The 27,615-nt window shown below is 42.2% G+C and overlaps 1 protein-coding gene across 1 annotated transcript; it reads left to right on the plus strand.

Annotated features, from left to right (window-relative positions):
- Positions 1-1,968: 1,968 nt before the first annotated feature.
- On the plus strand, positions 1,969-27,019 carry SLC36A3 (solute carrier family 36 member 3; the record flags this gene model as incomplete). The annotated part of the gene is given in 12 exon segments (XM_079701537.1): positions 1,969-2,038; positions 2,041-2,104; positions 5,796-5,886; positions 8,551-8,639; positions 11,428-11,523; positions 15,334-15,418; positions 16,354-16,572; positions 19,151-19,249; positions 19,625-19,629; positions 19,631-19,789; positions 23,603-23,772; positions 26,751-27,019. Coding segments are annotated over 12 exon segments (1,416 nt in total).
- Positions 27,020-27,615: the final 596 nt, after the last annotated feature.

Below are 27,615 nucleotides of genomic sequence, written 5' to 3' on the forward strand. Positions count from 1 at the left end.
GGAAAAACTAGCTAGCCATTTAGAAAAATGTATTAGCAACAGTAATAACTTATTGGTGCTTACCAGATGCTGAGCGCTGTTCTAAATGCTGTACACATGTTAATTCATTTAATCTTCCTAACAATGCTCTGACATTGGTATTACTATCATACTCGTTTTACAGATGAGGAATATAAGGCACAGAAAGGTTAAGTGACTTGGCCATGCCACACAACTAGTAAGTGGCAAACCCAGGATTCTATTAAGAATTAAAAATTAGATATTTAAAGGCAAAAAATTAATAGCCATTAAAAATACACATCTTTATTTTTCCAAAGAAGACATACAGATGGCCAGCAGGCACATGAAAAGATGTTCAACATTGCTAATCATCAGAGAAATGCAAGTCAAAACCACAATCAGGGACTTCCCTGGGGGCGCAGTGGATAAGACTCCATGCTCCCAAAGCAGGGAGCCCAGGTTCGATCCCTGGTCAGGGAACTAGATCCCACATGTGTGCCACAACTAAGAGTTCACATGCCACAACGAAGGAGCTCACACACCACAACTAAGGAGCCCACGAGTCACAATTAAGGAGCCCGCCTGCTGCAACTGAGACCCAGCGTGACCAAATAAATAAATAAATAAATACGTTTTTAAAAAACCACAATGAGATATCACCTCACACCTGTCAGAATGGCTATCATCAATAAGACCACAAATAACAAGTGCTGTGAGGGTGTGGAGAAAAGGGAACCTTTGTACACTTTTGGTGGGGATGTAAATTGGTGCAGCCACTATAGAAGACAGTACAGAGCTTCCTCAAAAAACTAAAAGCAGAATTACCATATGATCCAGCAATTCCACTCCTGGGTATATATCTGAAGAAAACAAAAACACTAATTCGAAAAAATACATACACCCCAATGTTCACAGCAGCATTATTTACAAATACCAAGAGATGGAAGCAACCTAAGTGCACATCAGCAGATGAATGGACAAAGAAGATGTGGTGTATATACAATGGACTGTTAGTCATAAGAGAGAATGAAAATTTGCAACAGCATGGATGGACCTGGAGGGTATTATGCTTAGTGCAATAAGTCAGACAGAGAAAGACAAATTCTGTATGTTATCACTTATATGTGGAATCTAAAAAATAAAACAAACAAATGACTATAACAGACTGTGAGGAAAGAGACTCACAGATACAGGGAACAAACTAGTGGATACCAATGGGGAGAGGGGAAGGGGGAGGGATCAGACGGGTAGGGGATTAAGAGGTAAAAACTACTATGTATAAAATAAATAATATACTGTACAGCACAGGGAAATAATGGCCATTATTTTATAATAACTTCAGAGGCTAATCTATAGAAATTTTGAATCACTATATTGTACACCTGGAACTAATATAATATTGTAAATCAACTACACATCAATTAAAAAACAAAGCCACTCCACCCCCACGCAGGGAAGGCTGCAACCAGATTACCCTCTATTGAGCCACACCTGCGTCCTGCGATTCAGCAGCACCTTATTGGCCGGGCAGCCTCCATTGTGAGGTAGTTCTGGTTTCCTCCTTACCAAAGACAGACAAGCCCTGAGCCTGGCCCTACATCCAGGTACCAGAACCTCCAGTCCAATGGTGTCTTCTTCCTCCCAGTCACACAGTTCACTTTGCCCTAAAGCACTAAGGGCTAAACTGGGAGGGGCTGAAAGCCCGGGAGAGTCCCAGCGTGTGGCGGGGCAATCACAAGGAGCCCTGAGGATCATCCTGAGATGAGACTCTCGTAAGTCCCCAAAGCCAAGTGAGGCATATAATCGACATCAGCGTCCCCCTCTCACCAGCGCCAGGGCCAGGCACCCTTGGGAATTAGGAGCCAGCGTCTCAGTGCTGCAGCCTTGGTTCCTCTGGAGAAAAACCCATGGGAGGCTAGTTCAAGGCTGTTACAGTCCTTAACCCTGGGCCACCACCACCTACCCACCATGCTGAAGATCTCATTGCTTGCAAGGGACAAGAACAGCGAGCCCAAGTACTTGGATGATGGGTCCAAGTCACAGAGAGTAGAAGTAGCATCACTTCAGAGAGTGTCCATCCTGAAGAGGAAGCCAATGGATTATCGTAAGTGGCTGCACCGCCCTCCTCTATCTGAGGTCAGGCACTGCTGCCTTCACAGAGCTGGGCCACAACTTCCTACTTCTCTCTTCTTAACATATTTATTCCCATTGAACAGGAGACATGTGGATTAAAGATGAAACCTTCAGAATCTAAGAAGTTTGACCCATGTGGCTCTGGGTATTACACCTGTTTCACAGGTTTTGCAAAATCGCAGATAGTCATCCCCAACATGAGCTTTTTTTTTTCTAATTAAGTAATTTATTTATTTAACCTGTGCCAGGTCTTAGTTGCGGCACTCCGGGATCTTAGTTGTGGCATGCGTACTTCTTAGTTGTGGCATGTAAACTCTTAGTTGCAACATGCGGGATCTAGTTCCCTGACTAGGGATGAAACCCGGGCCCCCTGCGTTGGGAGCGTGACGTCTTACCCACTGGGCCACCAGGGAAGTCCCTAAAGTGAGCTTCTCAATTCCCAGAACAATTTTCTATCTCAGGCTGGCTGTTCTTTCTTCAGCAGTTTCAAGCTGCTTTCCTCTCTGTCGACTTCTGCTATCATTCATACTCTCTCTCCCTCTCTCCATCTCTCCCCGCCCACCAGCCTCCCTCTCGCTTCCTCATACAAACCCATCCAGGAAATAGAAGTTCACCTCCTAACCCCATGTCCCTACTTTTACTCCCATAAACTCAGACACGTGGCTCTTTTCCTCAGGGCTTTATTGCCAATCAGACTATTATTTAGTAATCAGATCAGATAATATCCATGGTATAGAGAGATTGTAAATGACAATACCCAGTGTTGAAAGGATGTCAGGAAACGCCCTCTCTCATGTCCTTTTGGGAAGAATTAAACTGGTACCTTTCTAGATGGCAATGTTGTAATATATGTCGAATCCTAACACATTTATATAAAACATACAAATACTTACTTGGCCTATGCTTTCTTTTAAAGTACACGCACACACACACACGCACACACACACACACACACACACACAACTGGCCGTAGTGGCTGCTTCTGGCTAAGAGAATTGGGAGACTGAGGCAGAGATAGAAGACATTTATGTTAACTACATAAGGTTTTTTGGGGTTCTTTTTTAGTTTGTTTTACCTTTTGAATTTCATACGGTGTTACTTTGAGCTTTTGTTTGTTTTGTTTTTTGGCTGCGTTGGGTCTCATTTCTGCACACGGGCTTTCTCTAGTTGCAGCAAGCCGGGGCTACTCTTCGTTGCGGTGCGCGTGCTTCTCATTGCAGTGGCTTCTCTTGTTGCGGAGCACGGGCTCTAGGCGCATGGGCTTCAGTAGTTGTGGCACGCGGGCTCAGTAATGGTGGCGCACGGGCTTAGTTGCTCTGTGGCATGTGGAATCTTCCCGGACCAGGGATCAAACCTGTGTCCCCTGCATTGGCAGGTGGATTCTTAACCACTGCGCCACCAGGGAATTCCTCTTCTTAGGGCTTTTTAAACATAAGTAAATATAAATAAATAAATCCTTTGATCAATAATACCACTTCCAGGAATTTTTTCCTAAGGAGATAATAATGCAGGTATGCATGATAATTTTATTGAAGCCAGATCTTAACCTCAGATCTGGTTGTAATACTGACAATTGAGAAACAATGAGAGATTATTTAAAGTATGATACACATAGTGGGATACAATACAGCCATTAGAAGTGATGAAGGAAATCTATGGTTGTGGGAAAATATGTAGGACATACTAGTCATAAAGAAAATTAAAATACAGTATTATAATGGTTCTCCTTGTGTAAAATTTGTGTGCATTTAAAGACAAGGATGCCTAGAGGAATGTTAAAGTGTTAAAAGTAGTTTTTTCCCACTGGTGGAATTTGAGTATTTCCTTTTATAATGACAATGTATCATTTTTCAAGGAAAAAAAATAGAAACTTTTTTTTAAGTCCCTGGGAGCTCCCAACATGTGTTTTACTCCTCACAGCCCTGATCTATGATGCTGTTAACTAAGGTGCAATGTTTTCTCCAAACCCTTATCTCACCCTTCCCAAGGGATTTGATCAGGTTGGGCAAGACGCTGCTGTAGGAAAGAAATGAGAGATGGAGGGATGGAGAACAGGAAGGGGGCACATCTTTTGGAGAAATTACTATCAAATAATTGACAAAAGATTTTTTTAAATAGGGTGGGTTTTTGGTTTTTTGTTTTTTTTTTTGGCTTTGACATATTTTTCAATAATTGCAGTTACCAAGAAATATCAATTACTGTTGGAAGTGAAGGGACAGCTTGTACCACCACCCCCACCTCCCCCCATTGCTTAGGTGAAAAGTCTGAACTCACAGAGATGCAGGAAGTCACTCTCTTCTCTCAGCCCCGGCCCTCTCCCTGGGCAATACTGAAATGCCAAAACCTGACCCAGCCCTGACACCCTAACCAACAGGACAAGACCAGGAGACGTGAGCACTGACTCGCCATGTGACCTTGGTCAGTGTATTTCCACCCTCCGGGCTGCCTCCAGACAGTCCAAAGGCTGCACAAGGAGGTGCCTCCAATGACCTCCTCCAGGTACCTTTTGATACAGGAGGAGGGGTCCCCACTACCTGCTTAAACCAGCCCTTGCTTGCCTTTTTTCTATCACCCCAGCTCTGCCTCCTCTTTAGGAAGCCGTTTCAAACAGGTGAGCACTGTAAGGCCAAACCAAAGGTGGTGGTGGTAATGAGGATAATGATGATGATATAATGATGTTGATGGTGATGATGCCTCACATCTGTGAAGCACTTCACAATTCCAAGATTCATTATGTCATTACCTCTTCTGATTCTTATTATATCCTTGGGAGGTAGGCAGGTCAAGATGAATAAACAGAAGACGTAAGCAGCCAAGGGCCTTCCCAAAATAGTGACCAAAAACAGTCGGTTAATGGCAGAGCTAGAACTCAGAATCCAGTGGTCGTACCGCAGTTCAGTCCTTTGCAGTCAACTTTTCATTTCAATTCCTTTTTGATTCTCTTCTCATGATTCTGTTCCACATTCCCCCTCCCCAGTGGACTGGTGGTGCCTGAGCAGGTGCTGCCAGCACTGGTGTGGAAAACATTTAGAACCCTGGTACCTAGCACCCTGCCAGGCACATAGTAAGTGTTCTATATGCACGTTTAGCAACTGTTATTAAATTGTATCCAATGCATAGCATGGAATAAGTTTGCAGTGAATATTGTTGAGTAAATGGATGAAAGAGTGAACTAGAACCAATAAATACTCCATATGTGGTGGCAGACTTTTTTTTCTAGTGAATGAATTAATAAATGACTGGGCAGTGATAATTACCTGTAAATTGAGAAAATTCTTATTATTTTTTCCATTGTCTATCTAAATGCCAAACTTCTAGTAGGTCTCAATAAATTTTGAGTGAATGTATCATGAAAGAAATTGTTGAATGCATTAATGAATAAACTGGTACTAGGGAGTTATCCAGAATAGTAGCAATGGTTATTAACTTTTTCTTTAGAGCCTAGTGTGTGTTAAATATTTGTTGAGTCACCTGAACTAGCACCAGCCCTTGATCAGAGGTTCCAGAACAGATCCTGGGAACTGAGAGTTAAACCAGAGTCCCCTTCATCTGGTTTTGTCTTCCCACCTCAGGGTGCCTGGAGAGGCTGAAAGAAGCCTGAGCGTTGGGTCTCCTTTCCCTCCTCTAACATACCCTTTTGTTGCCTTATGCTCCCCCTACAGGATTATGCAAACCTTGATTCACTTATTGAAATGCAACACTGGCACAGGGCTCCTGGGACTTCCTCTGGCCATGAAAAATGCCGGCTTATTGGTAAGATGGACCTGTGCAATGGGGACCAGGTCTACCCATTTGGGAGAAAGGGTTGGCGGGTCCCTAAGTCCTTAGTACTGTTTATCAATGGGCAATAAGCCTATTGCTTAGGGGGGCACCCTTTGGAATAGGAAATGAGCCTATTGGCATCAATCCACTGGAGCCAACCCAGAGCTAAATGGAGCATGCTTGGAGGAGACAAGCCATTCTTTTTTTTTTTTTTTCCAGTTTTATTGAGATATAATCGACATACAGCTTTGTATAAATTTAAGGTGTACCGCATAATGACTTGACATACATATACTACAAAATGATTGCCACAATAAAGTTAGTTAACATCCATCTCCCCATATAGTTACAAAAATAGATGTTTTTTCCTTGTGATGAAAACTTTTAGGATCTACTCTCTTTGCAACTCTCAAATATACCATATAGCAGTGTTAACTACAGTCATTGTGTTGTACAATATACCCCCAGTACCTTTTATCTCATAACTGGAAGTTTGTACCTTTTTTTTTTTTTTTTTTTTTTTTTTTTTTTTGCTGTACGCGGGCCTCTCACTGTTGTGGCCTCTCCCGTTGCAGAGCACAGGCTCCGGACACACAGGCTCCGCGGCCATGGCTCGCGGGCCCAGCCGCTCCGCGGCATGTGGGATCTTCCGGGATCGGGGCACGAACCCGTGTCCCCTGCATCGGCAGGCGGACTCTCAACCACTGCGCCACCAGGGAAGCCCCCTGAAGTTTGTACCTTTTGACCACCTCCATCCAGTTCCCCCTCCCCATCATTGTTCCTAAAGACTCACCATACTCGCATACTGATGCAGAATCTACTTTGCCACAGTTCTCCCAACTCCCTAGGATTATATCCTTGTTATTTCATTCATTTATATCAGCAGCCTGGCCCCTCCAGGCATTTGAGTTTGTGACTACTGTTTGTGATTGATTGTGAGAAAGTGGCTTGGAAGATGAGGTTAACAAATTCTCTACCAATCCCCTGACACTTCCTGTGCCCTCCCACCTCTGTCTTCTTGCTTATGCTGTTACCTTCTCCCTTATTTCTGTCTTTTGAACTCCACCTCCTCTGTAAAATTTGACTGTTTCCTATTAAAATTCCTTCACCTTGTGTTTTTCTAGAACTTTTATCTACCTAACCTGGAATCCTTCCAGCACTTACAAAGATGAAACGTGCTTATTTTAAAAAATACCTATCTTCCTCACTGAAAGCTCTGAGGGCAGGTACTCTCTAATTCATCTTTCCACCTCCCCACAATACCTGCTATAGAGACTGGCACACTGGAAGTCCCAATTTGTGTCCATGGAATTGAATAGATAGATTATTTCCATTTAGTTGAAACGAATTTCTCCTTCTCTCCAGGCCTGCAAAGTGGCCCTCATGTCTAAAAAAGTCACATTGAGACCCCTTTAGAATTCTCAGGGTTCTAGAACTTCTGAAGAGCATTATTACCACATGGCCCTCAACCAAACGCTCTTTGCCAGTGTGGTCTTTGCTTTTTAAGATAACTCTTTTATCCTTTGATTTTTGGTTCCTAAGAGTTATTGGGTGATTTCTGTACCCTCCATCTCCCATCAGAACCTGTAATCATGATTCATTTGAGAAATATATATTGAGCACCTACTATTCTTAAGCCCTGGGAATATAGATTTAAACAAGACGAAAGAGTCTCTGCTATACGGAGGCTACATCCTGGTGCAATCTAGTGGTGCTTTTCATCTCTCAAATTTCTTTGTGATGTTAGCACAGGTCACATCTATAAAGGCACAGGTGTCCAGCACAAAGAGGGTGAGAGAGCCCCTCTTCGCTCTGTGCCGTTGTGATCACATCTGGGAGATAATGATTAATAATGAGCCCTGCTTTTTAATATCATCACACATAAAAAAAATGGAGACTATGTGAGGAGGAGACGTGTTCATTATCTTGACTCTAGTCATCATTTCTCTGTGTATGTATATCAAATCACGTTGTTCACCTTAAATACATACAATTTTTAGTTACAAAAATAAAAGGGACATTGAAAGTACACATACGAGAGCAGTGATTCTCAACTGAGGGTAATTTTGCACCTCCCCTCACCCAAAGACATTTACAATGTCTGGAGACATTCTTGGTTGCCACAACTTGGAGAGGAGGGGGAGGGAGTGCTTCTGAAATGCAGTGGGTGGAAGCCAGTGATGCTGCTAAATATCCCACAATGTATAGGACAGCCCCCTGCAACAAAAAAAAATCAGCTGGCCCAAAATATCAGTAGTGCCCCTTTTGATAACTTTGTACTAAAGGAAGGAAGCCAATCCCTAAGAGGAACCTTGGTCTTCAAGCATCTTGGAGGAGTTAAGGGCTGGGATGTGAGAAGGAATGAGAGATCTAGAAGCGGAACTAAAGGCCAGTGAGGAAAGGCATGGGCTGCCTGGGAGGTAGTGAGCTCTCTGTTACTAGAAGTATTGTAGCACAGGTTGGGCAGCCACTTTGCAGTGATGCCAAGAAGGGCATTCAGGCCAGAGCATCTGGGGGCACAAGGACATTCAGGCAGGGGCTCTCATCCCCAAATCTCTATTATGAGAGGGACCCTAGCACCCAGGCAGGGAGAGGGCCAGGTATGGGAGCAATCCACCTGTGGCTCCCTGTGCCCACATCTCCTTTCCCCTCCAGGTCGGTCCTTTCAGCCTGCTTGCCATCGGGATCCTCACCGTGCACTGCGTGCTCATCCTGTTGAACTGTGCTCATCACCTAAGTCAGAGGTGAGAGTCCTGCTTCTCTGTCACTTGGTGCCAGGTTCCATCTCAGGGTGTGCTAAGTTTCCCTGGATGGCTGACCCAATTAGCTGGCCCCCTCTCCAGGCCACCACCCCTGCTCCTCTAGATACTGCAGAGGCGGTGGAGGGAGTGATTAAAATCCCAACTGGGAACTCCTAGGTCTGGACCCAACTCTGCTGCTAACTAGCTGGACAACTTTGCCAAGCTCCTGCACTCTCTGAGCCCAAATATCCCTATCTAGAGAAATCAAAAGGGATAAAGGATGCAAATGTGCTCATACATATCCATGAATATGCGAGATACTTAAGATGTCTTTCTTTTCCTCTTAATCTCCCCACCCCCATCTCCCCCCAACTCCAATACATACACCTTCGAAGGGGAATTTTTTCCAGGTAAACCCTTCTTGGGACAAGTTAGTAACAGTAAAAAAAACATAGCAATGAGATGAATAGCTCACAGGGATATTAAGAGATATCCCTAATACAGGGATAGTTCACCTCAATCCCTAATAAAGTATACATACAACACTCAACGTTTATATATTTAAAACTGTAAGGCAAAGCAAAATTCCAGAAGAAAAAGACAAATGCAGTGAAAATAAGCAATGCTGAGAATTTCATATTCATAAACTAGCAATTCATGGTGATTAGCAATTCTTTACAGCCAATAGCCTTATGGCTTCCTGTCCACAGGGCTCAGCTTCTCCCAAGGCAGGCAAATCTAAATATGTCCTCATAGATGTGGAGAAGGTCCTCATGTGTCAAAGTAGGGATATTAAATGAAGCTCCTCATAAAGTCAAATTATAACCCAAATAGGTGTATCTGGAGTATATATTAATCACACCTAACCTGTGTGGTACTTTCCAGCCCACGAAACACTGTTAAGAGCATTTACTCATTCAGCAATTAAATTTATTGCACAGTTACACTGTGCCAGGTACATGGCAAGAGCTTTGCAAGTCTTCTTTTATTTACTCCTTACAGTAAAATTTTATGGTAGGCACTATTTTTCCCATTTTATAGATGATTAAACTGAAGCTTAGGTGAGTTAAATGCCTTGCTGAAGGTCACACAGCTAGGAAGTGGCAGAGCCAGTATTCTAAGACCTGTCTGACTCTACCCCTTAACCTATCTGCAAATCTTTTTCTTCCCTCAAGCCTGCCAGGGCCATTTTATCACCGTGCAGGTTTCCAACATCTCTGTCATTTATGACAACCTTTCCCTGATGTTTGCTTTTGATTATTTGTTTTTCCTTTTTTTTTTTTCCTCTAATACAGAGGTTATAGACCCATGGCCTAAGAGTTGACAATGGTTTTCAGATATATTTGGGAGGACTTCTACTGGGTTTTTTAAATTATTTATTTATTTATTTGGCTGTGCTGGGTCTTAGTTGCAGCAGGCGGGCTCCTCAGTTGCGTCTCATGGGCTCCTTAGTTGTGGCATGTGAACTCCCAGTTACAGCATGCATGTGGGACCCAGTTTCCCGATGAGGGATCGAACCCAGGCCCCCTGCATTGGGAGCGCAGAGTCCTAACCACTGTGCCACCAGGGAAGTCCCTTGGTTTTTTGTTTTTCACCAGCATTTAAAAACCTGAAGATTTCACATAAAAAAAATCTGTACCTTCTTGCCAGTCAGACACTCTGCCACCTTTGCGGCTTCATTCCTTCATCATTCAGCTGGAGCCACATCCTGATCAACCCCTTTTGGAGCAAGACCTGTACCAGAGCCTAGGACACTGTCTCCACTATCCCCTATTCTGTCTCATATCCAGCCCTTCTCACCACATTACTGATACCTTTCTGATCCCCGTTGCTTTTGAATTTGCAATCCTCAGAGTAATGTATTTGCCAGTCCTATGCAATGTGACCTCGTCTATATTTCATATGCCAAGCGCATTGAGTAATAATAAAAACAGAAGCATCATGCCGTGTTCTCAGTGCATCACCATATTCATCTCTTACTGGCTCCTCCCCAAAACCCAGACTGCACGTAAAAACACTGAAGCCTGGAAGTATCAAGAGACTTGCTCAAGGTCTCCCAGCCATCTAAGGGGGTGTGTTGGGACTTAAACCCTAGTACCTGACAAGTCTGGGGCCCTTTCCCTCTCCAAGCTACTCCCCTGAGTCATGCAATTAACTCCAGGGACCTGGGCAACTTGCTCCCACTTGCTCTGTTGACAGTCCTCAGCAGGGCCTTCCTGTCCCTTAGGAAGGGCCGCCTAGGGAAGGAGGGATGAGGGAAGAGGGATAGGCTGGAACTGGGGTGTCACATCCTACAGGGGTGCTGGGCAGGAGGCTAAAGATTACCTTTGCATGGTGTCTGGTCCGGGGCAAGCATCCCAAATGTTCCAACACCCTCAACAGTGGGAAGAAGGGAATGTAAGTCCAGAAAAGACAGAACCACTGTCTTGGCCATACTCATACCCCATCCCCCTCCCTTCTCCTCCCTCTAACCCGGTGTGCACACCTCACAACTTTCGTATCCTCTCTGCCCTTGTTTGCAGACCTAATCAATTCACAGCTACTGTCTACCTAAATAATAATAATAATATCCACTTAAATATTAGTGTTAAAAAAGACAACTACAAAAAAGAGGCAGAATTCTGAAACTTTTAAAAGTATACCATTATAAAATATCTCAATAATACTGTTGCTAGAAAATTACCAGAATGTCCCATATTAATACATGAATATATAATAATTACTCACTTCAGAAGTACATTGTACTTTAAAAAAAATGTTTTAAGTTATTCATTGCTTGTCCTTTCCCTAGACTGCAAAAAACTTTTGTGAACTATGGAAAGGCCATGATGTACAGCCTTGAAACCTGCCCAAACGCCTGGCTGAGGACCCACTCAGTGTGGGGAAGGTAGTAGTCTTAGAACACTGCCTGTTCTTTCTTTATTTCTAGTAACACAAGTTTTAAATGAATATGTTCTTGTTTAAAACTATTGAACAATATAGAGAATCTCCTCTGATAGCTCCATCCCCCATCCCATTCTTCACCCAAGAAGTAATCACTGATATCTAGTTAGTAAACATTCCTCTAGACTTTTTCTCTGCATGTACTTTTTCTCTGTATATATGTGTACAAATGGAAATATATATTTTGTTTTGTATTTTCTTACATATTATATATATTTTTTGGTTTTTATTTTCTTGTATATTAATTGGAATATTTTTTGCAAATTTGCTCTTTCATCTAATAATATGATTAATTTCTTTCCACATTGGGACATAGAGATTGACCTCATTATTTTGTAAGGCTCACGATGTTCCCCAGTATAGATGGATCCTGTGGTTTTATTTAATCCTTCCCCTAATGGTGAACATTTAGGTTGTAACCCTCACTGGATAAAAAGTTTATGGTGTACAGAATGCTCTTCTCTGTCTGATCTCCTCTGATCATCTCAATGACCTTGTGAGGTAGGCAGGTGTATCTTTATTGGGAGGAAATATGGTGATAAAGGCTCACAGAGACAAAATAATGTGTCCAAGATCACAGGTGTAGATACTGGTGAAGCAGAGTTTTGACCAAGCACCTAACATGGTAGCGTTTCCCAGCAGAGCCCCTCAGGAGTTAGTCCCTCACCTGCCAAGATCCTTCCTGCAGCTCCTCTCTTGGGAATGTCAGAAGGTCACTGATCTCCCAATCAGGAGTCACTCTGATTTTCAGACAGGAAAGGCACGGGGCAGTAATAATGGAGACCTCGCAATTGTCCATCCTTTCTCACGAAGATTTATCAGCTTCTGATGACATCCTGAATAAAACTTTCAGGCAGGAAGGCTCCTTGGAGATCACTATATCCATGCCTATTCAAGTGGAGGAAAATGAAGACCATATAGAACAATAAGGCTGCTCAGGTTACCCAGGGATCAGAGCAACAACTGAAATCCAGAACATTCAGCTCTCATCCACTATACTGTGCCATTTCTCTGGAGGCCCAGCAGCTGAGAAAGAATTGGGAAACTATTTTATTTAAACAAATGATTTGTAATTTTTAGTATGCTAAGAAATACCTGGGGAGTTTGATTAAAAATTACCTATTCCACATAAGCAACAGTCATCAATTGATGCTTATTGTGAAAGGTCATTGGAAAACTATAAAGGAAGAATAGACTGGCATCACCTGACCCCATGTAGTCATCGACTCATGTCTAGACATGGGACAACTGGACATGGTGTGTCTTATAATAGGATACTGTAGGGAGTACAGAGAACCACCTCTGAAGTACCCTTGCCAGAAAGATAAATGAAGAACCTCAGTCTTATCAAACCACTAGATCTAATATCAGTTTACAGGAAACACGGGATAGAAGAACAAGATAAATGACATTATGAATTCATCATCTGAATCTAGAAAGTGAAACGTACTACAGGGCAATTTTCTGGTATCTTCAGCACCAACCAAAAAAATTAAAGTTGCAAGGGAAAAAATAAATAAGGCAAGGGGAATATAGCAGACTAAAAAACTTGAGACTTGGGGCTTCCCTGGTGGTGCAGTCGTTGAGAGTCCGCCTGCCAATGCAGGGGACATGGGTTCGTGCCCCGGTCCGGGAAGATCCCACATGCCATGGAGTGGCTGGTCCTGTGATCCATGGCTGCTGAGCCTGTGTGTCTGGAGCCTGTGCTCCGCAACGGGAGAGGCCACAGCAGTGACAGGCCCATGTACCGCAAAAAAAAAAACAAACAAAAAAACTTGAGACTTAATTACAAAATGCAATGAATAGACTTGTTTAGAAACCAACTGTGAAATAGACATTTTTGAAAAAATTGGAAAAATCTGACTATGGATGGACTATTAAGTGATATAAGAAATTAGTGTTAGTTTTGTAAGGGGTGATTAAGGACATGATGGTTATATTTTATTTAAATTCTTGTCCATTAAAGCTGCATACTGAATTATTTACAGGTGGAATGACTTGACATCTCCAGTTCGCTTCAGATACACCAACAAAATAAGCTTGTGTTCAGTGGGGGTGAAGGAATAGATGGAAGAGGATTGGCAAAAAGTTAATTGTTGAACCTGGGATGAGGACACGAGGAGTCATTGAATTATCATTGTTTTCATGTATGTTTGAAAATCTCAACAGTAAAGAGAAAAAAACATCTCTATTCTGAAGTCTCATATGACACTGCCAAGCTTCTGACTCAGTAGGCTGATATGAGAGCCAGGACTCTGTATTCTTACCATAAACCTCAGATGATTCTGATGCAATGGTTACTACAACCCAGTCTTGAAAAACATGGATCTAAACCTTAGAACCTAAGTAGAGGAACATATTTTTGTTCTCTTAAAAAATAAATGCAGGGCTTCCCTGGTGGTGCAGTGGTTAAGAATCCGCCTGCCAATGCAGGGGACATGGGTTCGAGCCCTGGTCTGGAAGGATCCCACATGCCACGGAGCAACTAAGCCCATGCACCACAACTACTGAGCCCATGTGCCTAGAGCCCATGCTCCACAACAAGAGAAGCCACTGCAATGAGAAGCCTGTGCACCACAACTAGAGAAAGCCTGCTCACAGCAAGGAAGACCCAACGCAGCGAAAAATAAATAAATAAAATAAATAAATTTATTAAAGTAAATAAATGCATCTCCAAATATGGGACAATTTAAGAATCCAAAAGAATAATGACAATAACAGAGTTTAATATATTAAATAGAGAATAATTAATGTCAATTTACTGTGATAAAAAAAGAGGAAAGGAGAATATATCTTTCTTAGACATTAGCTAATAAACTTAGATAAAATGACAGAACTAGAAAATCACCACCTTGCAACCACCAGTGAAATAACTGATTCAGCAAGGATCATCAATGAATGTTAAAACCCTTGGGTTGAGGAGGATAGGCTATTTGTGGCATCTCAAAGTTTTTACCTCCAGGTTGCAAAGTAGGAAATGTACACTTTCAATAGAGAGGCCGAGCATTCGCCATCACAGTGGACATCCTGTGCCTCCCAATGTGATGAAACACAAGTATAGAGTATCACCTACGTGTGTGCTTGCTTCTCTGAGTCACGAGGAAACAGTCACGTAAGTCCACGATGTGGGACATTCTACAAGACAGATGGCTTAGACTCTTCCCAAAAAGCCAATGTCACGGGAAACAAAAAAGGTGGATATGTACAGGGCAGCTCTACCTGAAAAAAAATGCTAAACAAACATAGCCGAATGCCACATATGAAGCATGATTAGATCCTGAATCAAAAAAATTTTTTAAACAGCTATAAAAGATACTTTGGAGAGAATTGGGTTATTTAAAATATGGACTATATATCTGAGTATACTGAAGTTGATTTTCTGGACATCATAGTCCTAAGGGAGGACTATGTTATGGTCTTTAGGGTTGACGTGTTATAATATCTGCAATTTTCAAGTAGTTCTGAAAAAATGCATGTGTGTGTGTGTGTGTGTGTGTGTGTGTATGGATGGATAAACACATTCATCCATACATATTTAATGCAGTTAGGGCTAAACTTTAGCAATCAGTGTATCTAGTTAAACTGTATATGGATGTTAATTACACTAGTCTTTCAACTTTTACTGTGGACTTCAAATTTTTCAAAATTAAAAAATGAGGAAATACTAGAAATAATAAAAGAAATAATTGTCTCAAAAAATGCATTTAAAAATAATTTGTTTCTCCCTCTGTCTGCCTCTTGTTTTCCTTCTCAGGTACACTGTCAGCTTTTTATTAATCATCACCCAGTTGGGCTTCTGCAGTGTTTATTTTATGTTTATGGCAGACAATTTACAACAGGTAAAGAGGCCCCTTTTGGGCAGAGTGGGGGAAAGCAGACCTCCTGCTGCTAGGGTTGCATTAGCAAAATTATAGTTTTTGGATCATGGGAAGAGAGGGCTTCATTTCTACTCCCTAGTCAGACTACACTTGGGAGTTCTTTCAGTCCTGGGAATCACTCTTTAAGTGGATCACAGGGAAGCCGAATCAACATCTGAGGAGTGTAACCAGGATGGAAAGAGAGGCTTGCAATCCTGTCCAATCAGAAATAATTGAGAATTTTTAGCCTGAAAAGTGTTGGTGAGCTTTTCTTTAGGCAGCTCAAGATTGTCATGTAGAAGACTTAAATTAAGGCAAACAAGTTGCAACATTGCCCTCATTGCATTCCTAACAGGCATTATAAATCAACCATAACATTCTTTCTTGCTTTCATGGAATAAAGGAAGCATACTTGTTTTCATGCACTCAAACAGCCAGAACTATGACAGGCATTATAGATGGAATATTCAAACAGACAGATTTTGCTCAATATTCAGAACTTTCTAACTTTTAGGGCTATCTAAAGTTCAAGAAGATATTCCTGTGTAATCAATTCCTATTCTCTGGATGATTGAAAGAAAACCATTTGGTACGGAAGAAGAGCTTTGGCTAGATGACAAAAGGACCCTTCAGGCTTGAGATTTGATGATTCTAAGGGTTTCTGGTTGTCACAGTCATGGGTACTATGGTTTAGGGTTACCAGATTTGGCAAATAAAAATATATGACACCCAGTTAAATTGGAATTTCAGATAAGCAGCATAATTTTTTTTTTTACTACAGGTATGTCCTTATGTAATATTTGGGACATACTTTTACTAAAATGTTATGTGTTAATTATCTGAAATTGAAACTTAATGGCATCCTGTGTTAATGTGTCACCTCTAACTACACTGCCCTTCCTTGTGCTCCACATCAGATGGTGGAAGAAGCCTACGTGACCTCCAACACCTGCCAACCCAGGAAGATCCTGGTGCTGACCTCCACCCTGGACATTCGTTTCTACATGCTGACAATCCTGCCATTTCTGATCCTGCTGGTGTTTATCCAAAACCTGAGGGTGCTGTCCGTCTTCTCAGCACTGGCCAGTATCACCACCCTGGGGAGCATGGCTCTGATCTTGGAGTATATCGTGCAGGTCTGTGCCCAAAACCACCACAGGAGGGGGTCAATGTCCAGGGCTTCTGAGACCCTTGGGGAGGGTCACTGGTGTCATGGGCAGATGAGAGTGAGGAAGGTGACCTCCTGCTCTGAGCAGCCCCTGCCAAAGTGATGTCCGTGAACACCTGCCCGACAAACTATAAAAGCTAGTCACCATCATCATCATTATCGTCACACTGGACAATGGGTCATTCAGCAAATAGTCATTGATAGCTTCTATGACCCAGGCATTGTGCAAGGGGTGGGGATTCAGTAGTAAGTAAAATTGATGGGGTGTCTGCTTTCATGGAGGTTACAATCACTTGGGGTAATAAATCTTAATCAAATAACCAACCAAAATTGTAGCAGTGATAGGTTGACAAGGGATACATGGATGATAAAGGAATTCGATTTACTTTGTGCCAAGTTCTTTACATAGATTAACTCATTAAATCTTCACAATGATGCTATTTTGGAAGTAATACTACTTTATCCTCAGTCCACAGACAAGAAAACTGATAAACAGAAAGTAATTTTTCCACTCATTACAGTCATTTTGCCTCCCAAGCCCATGCTTTGCTATCATTACAGGCCCTGAAATTTCACCATTATAGTTTCATTTCTTTGAAAGTCTCTGGGGTTGTATTAGTTTCCTGCTGCTGCTACGACAAATTACCATAAATCTGGTGACTTAAAACAACACAAAATTATCTCAGAGTTCTGGAGGTCTCACTGGGCAGGATTGCATTTCTTTCTGGAGGCTTGTGGGGAGAACCTGTTTCTTTGCTTTTTCTGGCTTCTAGAAGCTTCATGCCTTGGCTCATGGCCCACTTCCCTCTTTAAAACCAGGACTGCATTTCTTTCTGGAGGCTTGTGGGGAGAACCTGTTTCTTTGCTTTTTCTGGCTTCTAGAAGCTTCATGCCTTGGCTCATGGCCCACTTCCCTCTTCAAAACCAGCAATGTCAGGCCAAGTCTTTCTCATGCTGCCATCTCTGGTTCTCTCTTCTGATTCTCTCTTCCACTTTTTAAGTCCCTTGTGATTACGTTGAATCTACCCAGGTAATCCAGGATAACCTCGTTATTTTAAAATTAACGTCAGGGGAAGTATAAAGGATTATGCACCTGTGCATCTCACCTCTCAGTTGTCTCCTTATTTTATTGCACAGGCATAGGAGTGTACAGTAGCTCTGCTGCTGCTCACAGCTCACATTCAAGTGCAGTAGCCTCAGTGATGTATGCTGTGATCACACCCGTGCTGAATCCCTCCATCTAGTCTGAGAAATAAAGACTTAAAGAGGGGCCTGAAATTGCTCTTTGGAAAGGAAACTATAAAAGGTCCTATTGTCCTAAGGGCTTGAGAAGTGCCTGTGATAGCAGAGCTCAAAGCCTGAGCCCAGTGTTGCCAGTCTTTGATCAGATTGTGGAAGTAGAACATGCCTCTTCTATTTTTCTTGGAATTTCTACTTTGATTTTGACTCTATACAGTTCACGTAACTCACCTTTAAGTTTTGTGATAACTCTGATATCCAAGAGTTTTTCCCTTTGTCATTTTCGTACTCTCCCAATTGTATTCCCAAACTTGGATTTGAAATATTTGGAAATTCCCATTTATCTCAAGGATGACATGAATCTCTTAGGAATAATTTCTTCTCAAATATAATATATAATACTGTGAAATAAATAAATAAAATTAGCTTGATTAGCCACCTTAATTCAGTCTGAAAACTTAATTCTCCTTTGCCATGTAATGTAACATATTCAGGGTTCCAGGGATTAGGATGTAGACATTATTCTTCCCACAGGAGTCTATTAAAATAATCATTCCATCTAGATCTGTGATAGCTACTGTGCCAGCCAGAAGACCACGGCTCTGAGAGAAGTGATGGGAAAGAGGTATTAGAGAAGTGGAAAACAGAAGACCTGAATTCTTATCTGGGCTGTGCCACTCACTTGCAGAGTGGCCTTGGACAGTTCCCTTCGTCTCCCTGGGTTCCATTTTCACCACATGTAAACATGTGGTAAATCAAAATGTAAATATATACAATGTATTCCTTAAGAAGGAATGAAATTCTGATTTATGCTACAACATGATGAACCTTGAGAACATTATGCTTAGTGAAATAAGCCAGCCACAAAAAGACAAATATTATATGATTTCACTTGTAAGAGGTACCTAGCATAGTCAAATTCATAAAGACAGAAAATCGAATAGGGGTACCAGTGGGCTGGGTAATAGGGAGTTATTATTTAATGGGTGCAGAGTTTCGGCTGGGGATGATGATAAAGTTCTGGAGATGGAATGTAGTGATGGTTGTACAACAATGTGAAGGCTCTTAATGCCACTGAATTATACACTTAAAAGTGTTTAAAATGGTAACTTTTATGCCATGTATATTTTACCACAATAAAAATAAGTAACTTGTTTAATAGTTGAGAAGGCTGACTCAGCTGTAGATATCTCATGGGTGCTTCTAACACTGTCTCTGTTGATGTCGGGCAAGCCCAGCTCTCTACCAGATTTGGGGTGACTTCTCCACCTTGGCACAATGAATGCCCTTCTTGTACTTCCTTTCAGGAGATTCCAGTTCCCAGGAACCTACCCTTGATGGCAAGCTGGAAGACTTTCTTGCTGTTCATCGGTACAGCCATCTTCACGTTTGAAGGCGTCGGTATGGTAAGATGGGTGTAGGGTTTGAGGGAATGGTCCCTAGTGCTCTGTATGAAAGCCAGTCATTGTTCTAGGTGTCTAAATAGTAGTATTTATGAAAAATGCAGAATATGATCTTCTCCTGGTGGAAGGGAAAGTCAGTACCCATTTACAGGGTGCCACCTGCCCCATACACCACACCAAGCCTTGAAAACTGAGTGGGAATTTACCATCAGCCCAGATGGAGTGGGGCACTCCTGGCTGTAGAAAATGTGGGAGAAGATGAAAGGGGGTGCGGCCCCTTCCTGACTCTGGGCTTCCTGGAGAAGGATGTCTGTGCTTGTGGGGGAACCTGCTAGCTTTCTTTCTACCTTTTCTTTCTCAACCTCCTTTCATCTCTAGGTTCTGTCTCAAAAACCAGATGAAGCATTCACAGCAGTTTTCTTTTGTTCTGTACTTGGGCATGTCCCTTGTCATCGTCCTCTACATCTGCCTGGGGACACTGGGCTACATGAAGTTTGGGTCGAACACCCAGGCCAGCATCACCCTCAACTTGCCCAATTGCTGGTAAGTCCCTGCCCATCTGGGCTTGGGGGGAAGGGGAGGGGAGTCACAGGGTCTGAGTCTTAGCAACAGAATGTGGCATCCCTGAGTTACCATTAGCAACAAATATTAACTGCTAGTATTAGTAGTATAATAACAGGTACGTTTAATAACCCAGGCATTGTATATTATCTTATTTAATTCTCTCAACAGCCCTATGGTTAGCATTATTATTATCAATCCATTGAATGGATAAGAAAGTTGATATGTGGAGAGGCTGTAAGTAACTTGCCCAGCTCACACTGTTCATGAGAATTTGAAACTTGAAACTGAATCTGTCTGACTCTGTGGTTCACAGGCTATCAAACAGGAATGATCTGGGAGTGTCTATGAAACAGAAATAGCAACAACAAAAAGTATAACTCCAGAGTAATGATTGAGGGGCCTGCATGTGGACTGCTACTCAGGACCCCAATTCCAGAAATGGGCCTAAGCTGCCATTGCTATGCCCCACTTGGTTCTTGGACTGGAGTTCTTGCATTCAGTCGTTGATTCACTTATTCATTCATTCATTCATCCAGGAAGCGTTTTGGGGACTGGCACGTAGCATTCATCGAGTATTAGCTATTGTCATTATTCTGGCAGTATTGGGTGCAGAATGACTAAGCAGTCAGTAGAACCAAGTGTTTAAGAGCACAGATTCTACACCTGAGCAATGGGATTTGATCCTGGTTCTCACATGACCTTGGATAAGCTAACCTAATCTTGCAGACCTCATTTCCATCCTCCATAAAATAAGGATAATACTCTCGCCTATTTGTATCAGTCAGGATAGGTTATGCTCTGGTAATAAAATAAACCACTCCAAAATCTCAATGGCTGAACACACAAATGCTTAATTGTATGTTCATGCTACATGTCCATTATGGGATGGCTGGGGCTCAACTCTGCACCATCCCCACTCCAAGACCCAGACTGATGGAATAACCACTCCCTGAAACATTGGTGGTTTCCATGGCAAAGGGCACATTGAATCATACCCTTTACCATGAAGCTGCTAAAGCTTCTCTAGGAAGTGACATATGTCTCTTCTGCTCACACTTCATCAGTCAAAGCAAGTGGCCACGCCTCACTCCAAGAGGCAGGGAAGTGAAATTCTACCATGTGTCTGGAAGACTGGGAGGTATTTGGCGAGCAGCGCAAATGACCGCCATGCTATCTCAGGGAGTGACTGTGAGGGTGAATTGGCTTAATATACATAAAATGCTTAGAAAATTGTCTGGCACGCAGTAAGTGCTCATTGCATGTTAGCTATTATCACTGCTATGTCTCCCCACAGCCTTGGTCTTTTGGAAGTGAGTAGGATGGTGGGGCATTCATTTCCCATAAGGCCACAGCTGTAAAATGAGAAAAATGTGACCAGTCCCACCCACCTCACTGTGTTGTGGTAATGACGAGATGAGATAATAAACATGGAATTTCTTTGAAGTTGTGACCTATTTTACACGAATAAGATATCAGCCTAATATGCTGTTCTTATTCTGGGTAATTCAGGCTGCCACTAGCTACCTTGGGCAGGGCGGGTGCTTTCCTTCTGGGATATCAGCTGGAAAAAAACGGGCATCGGGTGCCGTGAGGACCTCACAGCTTCTCTGAACCTGGCTGGTGATGAGATTCTCCAGAAGAGCCTTAAAGAAGGAATGAACAGGGCTTCCTTGGTGGCGCAGTGGTTAAGAATCCGCCTGCCAATGCAGGGGACACGGGTTCAAGCCCTGGCCCAGGAAGATCCCACATACCGCAGAGCAACTAAGCTCCTGCGCCACAACTACTGAGCCTGCACTCTAGAGCCCGTGAGCCACAACTACTGAGGCCACGTGCCACAACTACTGAAGTCCGCGTGCCTAGAGCCCGTGCTCCACAACAAGAGAAGCCACAGCAATGAAAGCCCGCACACTGCAACAAAGAGTAGCCCTCACTCGCCACAACTAGAGAAAGCCCATGCACAGCAACGAAGACCCATCGCAGCCAAAAATAAATAAATTAAATATCATTAAAAAAGAATAAACATAGTTATATATTAAAAAAAAAGGAATGAACAAATATCCCCTCCCAATAACCAGAGACCAACAACCCAAGGAGAAATGGGCCTGAGCAAACAGTTCACAGGCAACTCAGAAAGTGACATTTTATATATTTGAAAAGCTACTCTTGTCTCCCTCATAATCATAGAAATGCCAATTTTACAAAATACAATGGCACAAACCAGCATGTGTTCACATACCGTGTTTTGCCAAGGATGGAGGGAAGCAAGCACTCCATTATGCTGGGACAACAAATGTGCAATATGTCAAGAGCTATCAAACTTTTATTTTTATTTTATTTCTTTTTATTGAGGTATAGTTGATGTATAATGTTATATAAGTTACAAGTGTACAACATAGTGATTCACAATTTTCAAAGATTATATTCCATTTATAGTTATTATAAAATATTGGCTATATTCTCTGTGTTGTACAATATATCCTGTAGCTCATTTATTTTATACACAGTAGTTTGTATCTCTTAATCCCCTACCCCTATCTTGCCCCTCCCCCATCCCTCTCCCCACTGGTAATCACTAGTTGGTTCTCTATATCTGTGAATGTGCTTCTTTTTTGTTATATTCGTTAGTTGTTTTATTTTTTAGATTCCACGTATAAGTGACATCATACAGTATTTGTCTTTCTCTATCTGACTTATTTCACTTACCATAATACCCTCCAAGTCCATCCATGTTTTTGCAAATGGTAAAATTTCATTCTTGTTTATGACTGAGTAGTATTCCATTGTGTGTATCTGTGTGTGTGTGTGTGTGTGTATACATACATATATATATGTATATACACACTGCGTTGAACATGGGGGTACATGTATTTTTTTGAATTAGTGTTTTAATTTTTTTTTTTCAGTTACATACCCAGGAGTAGAACTGCTGGGTCATATGGTAGTTTTGTTTTTAGTTTTTTGAGGAACATCCATACTGTTTTCCACAGTGGCTGCACTAATTTACAACAGTGTATGACAGTACCCTTTTCTGAGAGCTATCAAAATATTAAATCACATATACTTTTACCCAACATTTTTACTTCTGGGGTCGTATACTGTATGTGCATAGGTATATGTACAAGCATATTCTTTACTGCATTGTTTACTGGCAAAAGACTAGGAATAATCTAAATATCCATTAATTGGAGACTGGTTAAAAAATTATAGTGTATCCATGCAATTGGAATGTCAAGCAGCTATTAAATAGAAGAGCCAGATCTATGTATCTGTGTGTACTGATAGGGAACAATCTCTAAGAAATATTTAATGACTAAAAACAGAGATCAATGGTGTGTAGAGAATGCTTCTGTGTGTTTGTGTGTGTGTGTGTGTGTGTGTACCTACATTCTGTGTAAGTTTGTATCTACACTATTTCTGGAAGGGCTTCAAGAAAATTGTTCGAAGAGTTGCCTGTGGAGAGAGGAACTGGAGACTGGGAATCAAAGGTGAGAGGGAGTCCTGGTATGACCTTTGTACTGTGAATTTTACTCCATACAGGTATACCTTTTTTAAAAAGTAAAAGAAAAAAAAAAGGCACAGATTCCTGAGTCACAGGCCTATTGAATGAGAATCTCCAAGAATGTACACTTTTAGTAAGCTTCCCAGGTGGCTCTGGTGGCGGGTCAGGCTGAGTCAATGGAAGTTAGGCAGTTCTATAACTCAACAAGTCCCAGCTTCCAGGCAGTGGATGAGTCCTGTGCGGCCCTGCCCAGGAGCCACGTCTAATTTCACGTGCTGTCCCTCTCTCTGCAGGTTGTACCAGTCGGTCAAGCTGATGTACTCCATCGGCATCTTCTTCACTTATGCCCTCCAGTTCCACGTGCCAGCTGAGATCATCATCTCCGTCGTCATCTCCCAGGTGTCAGAGAGCTGGGTGCTGTTTGCAGACCTGTCTGTCCGCACGGCCTTGGTCTGTCTGATCTGTGAGTAAGATAAAAGGGCTCTCTTTGCCCAAAGCTGTGGCCAGGAGCCACATTGACAGCTACCCCCATCACTGGCTCGGCCACTAGCCAAGCAAGATATTTCACTTCCCGGAACCGCAACTTTCCAACTGAAAAATGGGCTTAACAGAACTGTCACATAGTAAATGTTATAGTAATCTCTACTGTCTACACATGGAAAGAATACATTGACTGGTTTGAGGGAGAAAGAAGCGTCATTTATTCATTCCTATATGCCTCCTATATGTCAGGCACAGCACTGACATTATCTAATACTCATGACAGCCTAACTATGTAATATTACCAATTGAAGGAACTATGACCCATGAAATTAAGTAACATGCTCACATCATAAACAGCTGCTAAGCGACAGAGCTGGGATTTGAATGCAGGTTGTGTAGCACCAAAGTCTGTGTTTTGCATTGTGCCATATTCCTTCCTATCATAAATTAAGGTCAAGTCTCCTTAAAGTGGTGTTTAACTATAGAGAAAAACCCCAAGGGGCTAATTTGTTACAGTCTTGGAAGTCATTTTCTCCTCCCTTCCTCTGTCCCTCCCTTTCTTCCTTCCTGCTCCCTTCCATTCATTCATCCATTCATTACCTCATTCATTCTACATCAGGTGCCATTGTAGATGTTTGGGAAACATTGTGAACAGGGCTGGGACACTCTTTCTCTGAAGCATATTCAGAGAAAGAAGATCAAAGCAGGTGTCCCATGAAGAATGAGGGAAAGAACTATGGAGGTTTTGCCTGGAGAAGCAAAGGCTTGGGGAAATTCTATATCTGTTCTCAAACACCTGTGGGATTATTGTGCAAGAGAGAGAGCAAATTTCATTTTAAAGTCTCCAGGAGTCAGCATTTAAAGTTGAGGGAATCCCATCTCAGTTCAGGGTCAGGAGAAAGTGTGTAAATCTTGGAGCAGACCAGCAGAACAATATACTACCAGATGCTATATTCCACATAACTGGAGTTCTATAAGCAGAAACAGCATACCTGCTTGGCTTAAGGTGTTGTTACAGAGAGTTCCCAGTCTGTGCCAAGACATCAGGAACCTGTAAATATATTGTTTTGAAATCATTCCCAATAGGAAGGGTGTACATTGAAGAGAAACGCTGAGTAGTTCAGGCCACTTGGTATCAGGGAGAGAGCATCACTAGAGACAGCTGACTTTCAATGACATGTCCTGCTTCTGTTCCGTGCTGAATGACCACTTCTTCCTCTTTTATTCATCTGTCAATTCTGTTATCCTTCATTCAGTAATCATTTGTTGAACACCTACTATGTGCCTGACATTGTGCTAGGTGCTAGGGATACAATAATGAATCATGAAAAAGACATGGCTCCTGCTCTCATGAGGCTTATAGTTTGAGTGGGAAATATATGCAGGCAAATAATTATAGCACATTGTGATGAATGTTAAGATGGTACACAGTGATGTACCAGAGGATAGTTAAGACTGTAAGAAGAGGCTACCCTAAGAGCACCTGAGAAGATCCTATAACTTAGCCTGGGCCAAGTCAGGAAGTCCTCTCCACTGGAGTGATGTTTCAGTTAAGATCTAAAAGATAATTAGGAGGCAGGTGGAGCAGTGGAGAATGTACCACGTGCAGTGAGCAGGCTCTGCACAGATTGGAGGCAAGTGCTTACATATGGCCTCTCTGGAGAACTGAAAGCATAATGAGTGATAAGACACGAAGCCAGAGGATTTGGCAGGACCCAAGTCCTAAGGGACCTTGTGCTAAGGAGATCAGGCAGTGGGGAAGGGCCCACAGCAATGGGTTAGCATGACCAGATCTGACCCTTCTAGAGCACTCCTCCAGTCCACCTTGCATTATAGCTTTTCCTTGAGCGTGTCTTCTCTCTGCCCTGCCTGCATGAGCTCTCCTAAAGAACAGACACTGAATTTTCTCTGTACTTCCTCCAGTAAGCAATTTATTAAATATCTGATAAAGGAAAGCTGTGGACGAGGATCATCCCATCAGAGAGGTGATGGATTCTCAACCGTGAGAGTCTATGAGTCTCTCTTGTTCTCTGGTTAGATGTGCTGGAGCAATTTCAGAAAGAGGTGATGTTTTCTTGAAGACCCAGAAAGCTAGTCTGAGTGCTTTCCAGAACTGGTTTTCCCTAATTTATTCATAGGAAAATCACATGGCTGTATAAAGTTGTCACATAATTTATGTCTATTCATTCAAATATTATCAAAATTGGACTCCCCTCGAAAATCCATGATATATGTTCACTGTATGTATAAAAGGTGGAAATCTAAGAGTGTCTATGGAAGAGAAGAGGTGGTGAGTGAGTCGCCTAATGCTGTCTGCATGTTTTATATTCTCCGTAATTACCAGTTTCCTTCTAAGAGTAGGAAAACCAGTGGTTGAGAGACTGAGAGCAGCAGAGCCATCTCTCATTGTTTATCCATCCTTGCTTCTAGACAGCGACTATATTGCGTAGATTAGTACATATTCACTGTAGATGCAGTGCCTGGGCAAGAGTCAAGCATTTATCAAGCACCTACTGTATATCAAGTTCTTTCACGTACATTAGAGGCAACCTAGTAGGGTGGAAAGGGCCTTAGATTGGACATTTCAGTGGCTTCTCATCTCAGCTCTGTGTGACCTTGGGCACAACCCATTCCCTCTAGAGCTCTAGATTTCCCCAGCTCTGTGATGACAAGGTTATAATAGATAGGTAGTAGAGGATCCTTTTCAATAAATATTATATGTGAAAAACCCAATAGATAAAACAGAAAAGGAGAGCATGTTTTGGCAGCTAAAACAGAGGTGGGAGTCCAGAGCCACAGTGCCTGTTCTGCTCCAGTTCACAATGGGCTCCTTTCCTACCTCTCCAATGGTCTGTCAGGCACCTGTAGAATTACACAAGTCTCCAAAGAAATGGTTTGTTTCTGGGCTCCCTTCCTGCAGGAACGTTCAGCAATTCTAAACTTCTTTTTTCCCCGCAGGTGTCTCAGCCATCCTCATCCCCCGCCTGGACCTGGTCATCTCCCTGGTGGGCTCCGTGAGCAGCAGTGCCCTGGCCCTCATCATCCCGCCCTTCCTGGAGCTCATCACCTTTTACCCTGAAGACATGAGCTGTGTCACCATTGCAAAAGACATCATGATCAGCATCCTGGGCCTTTTGGGGTGTGTATTTGGAACATACCAAGCCCTCTGTGAGTTGATCCAACCCATCAACTATTCCATAGCCAGCTCCACAGTTGTCTATACATAATTATCTATTTTTATTCTGATAGTTCTTCCTTACTCCCATCCCCAATTTGACTTCTGTTGTGGATGTTATATAGATTGATCAAACCCCAACATCTCTATATTAATTAGTGGCTTCTTTATCTTGCCAAGAGAAAGGTAGGTGACACAAGCCAGTACTGATACCTCTCAGGCTATGTCTTTTCTGGTTTTTGGATTTCTCTGGAGACCTTTCGTACCTCTGAACCAAAACCACATTCAACCATTTGTATTATCAGCCTCATTTAATGGGAAAAAGGATGCCATTTGCCCATGATATCCCTGGAAACAGAGACCAAGCAAAAATATAAATGCAAAAAGAGTTGTTTTCTCTATTCTGCAGTAACTACCCTTAAAGCATCAGGTTTAGAAAAGTGTATGTTGAGGGAAGAGGAGTTTCTATTTAGGTACGGTTCTAAGTGGAAGAGTCACAGAACAAAAATAGTACTTAGCAGTAATTTTTCTAACCAATAGCTCTGACACTGATTTCCTATGGGATCTTTTTTTTTTTTTTTTTAATTTTTATCCTGTGGGATCTTGGACAAGTTTCTCTCCCTGTCCATCTCACTTTCCCATTCTATG

Source organism: Hyperoodon ampullatus (assembly GCF_949752795.1).
Source record: "Hyperoodon ampullatus genome assembly, chromosome: 4".
Lineage (NCBI taxonomy): Eukaryota > Metazoa > Chordata > Mammalia > Artiodactyla > Ziphiidae > Hyperoodon > Hyperoodon ampullatus.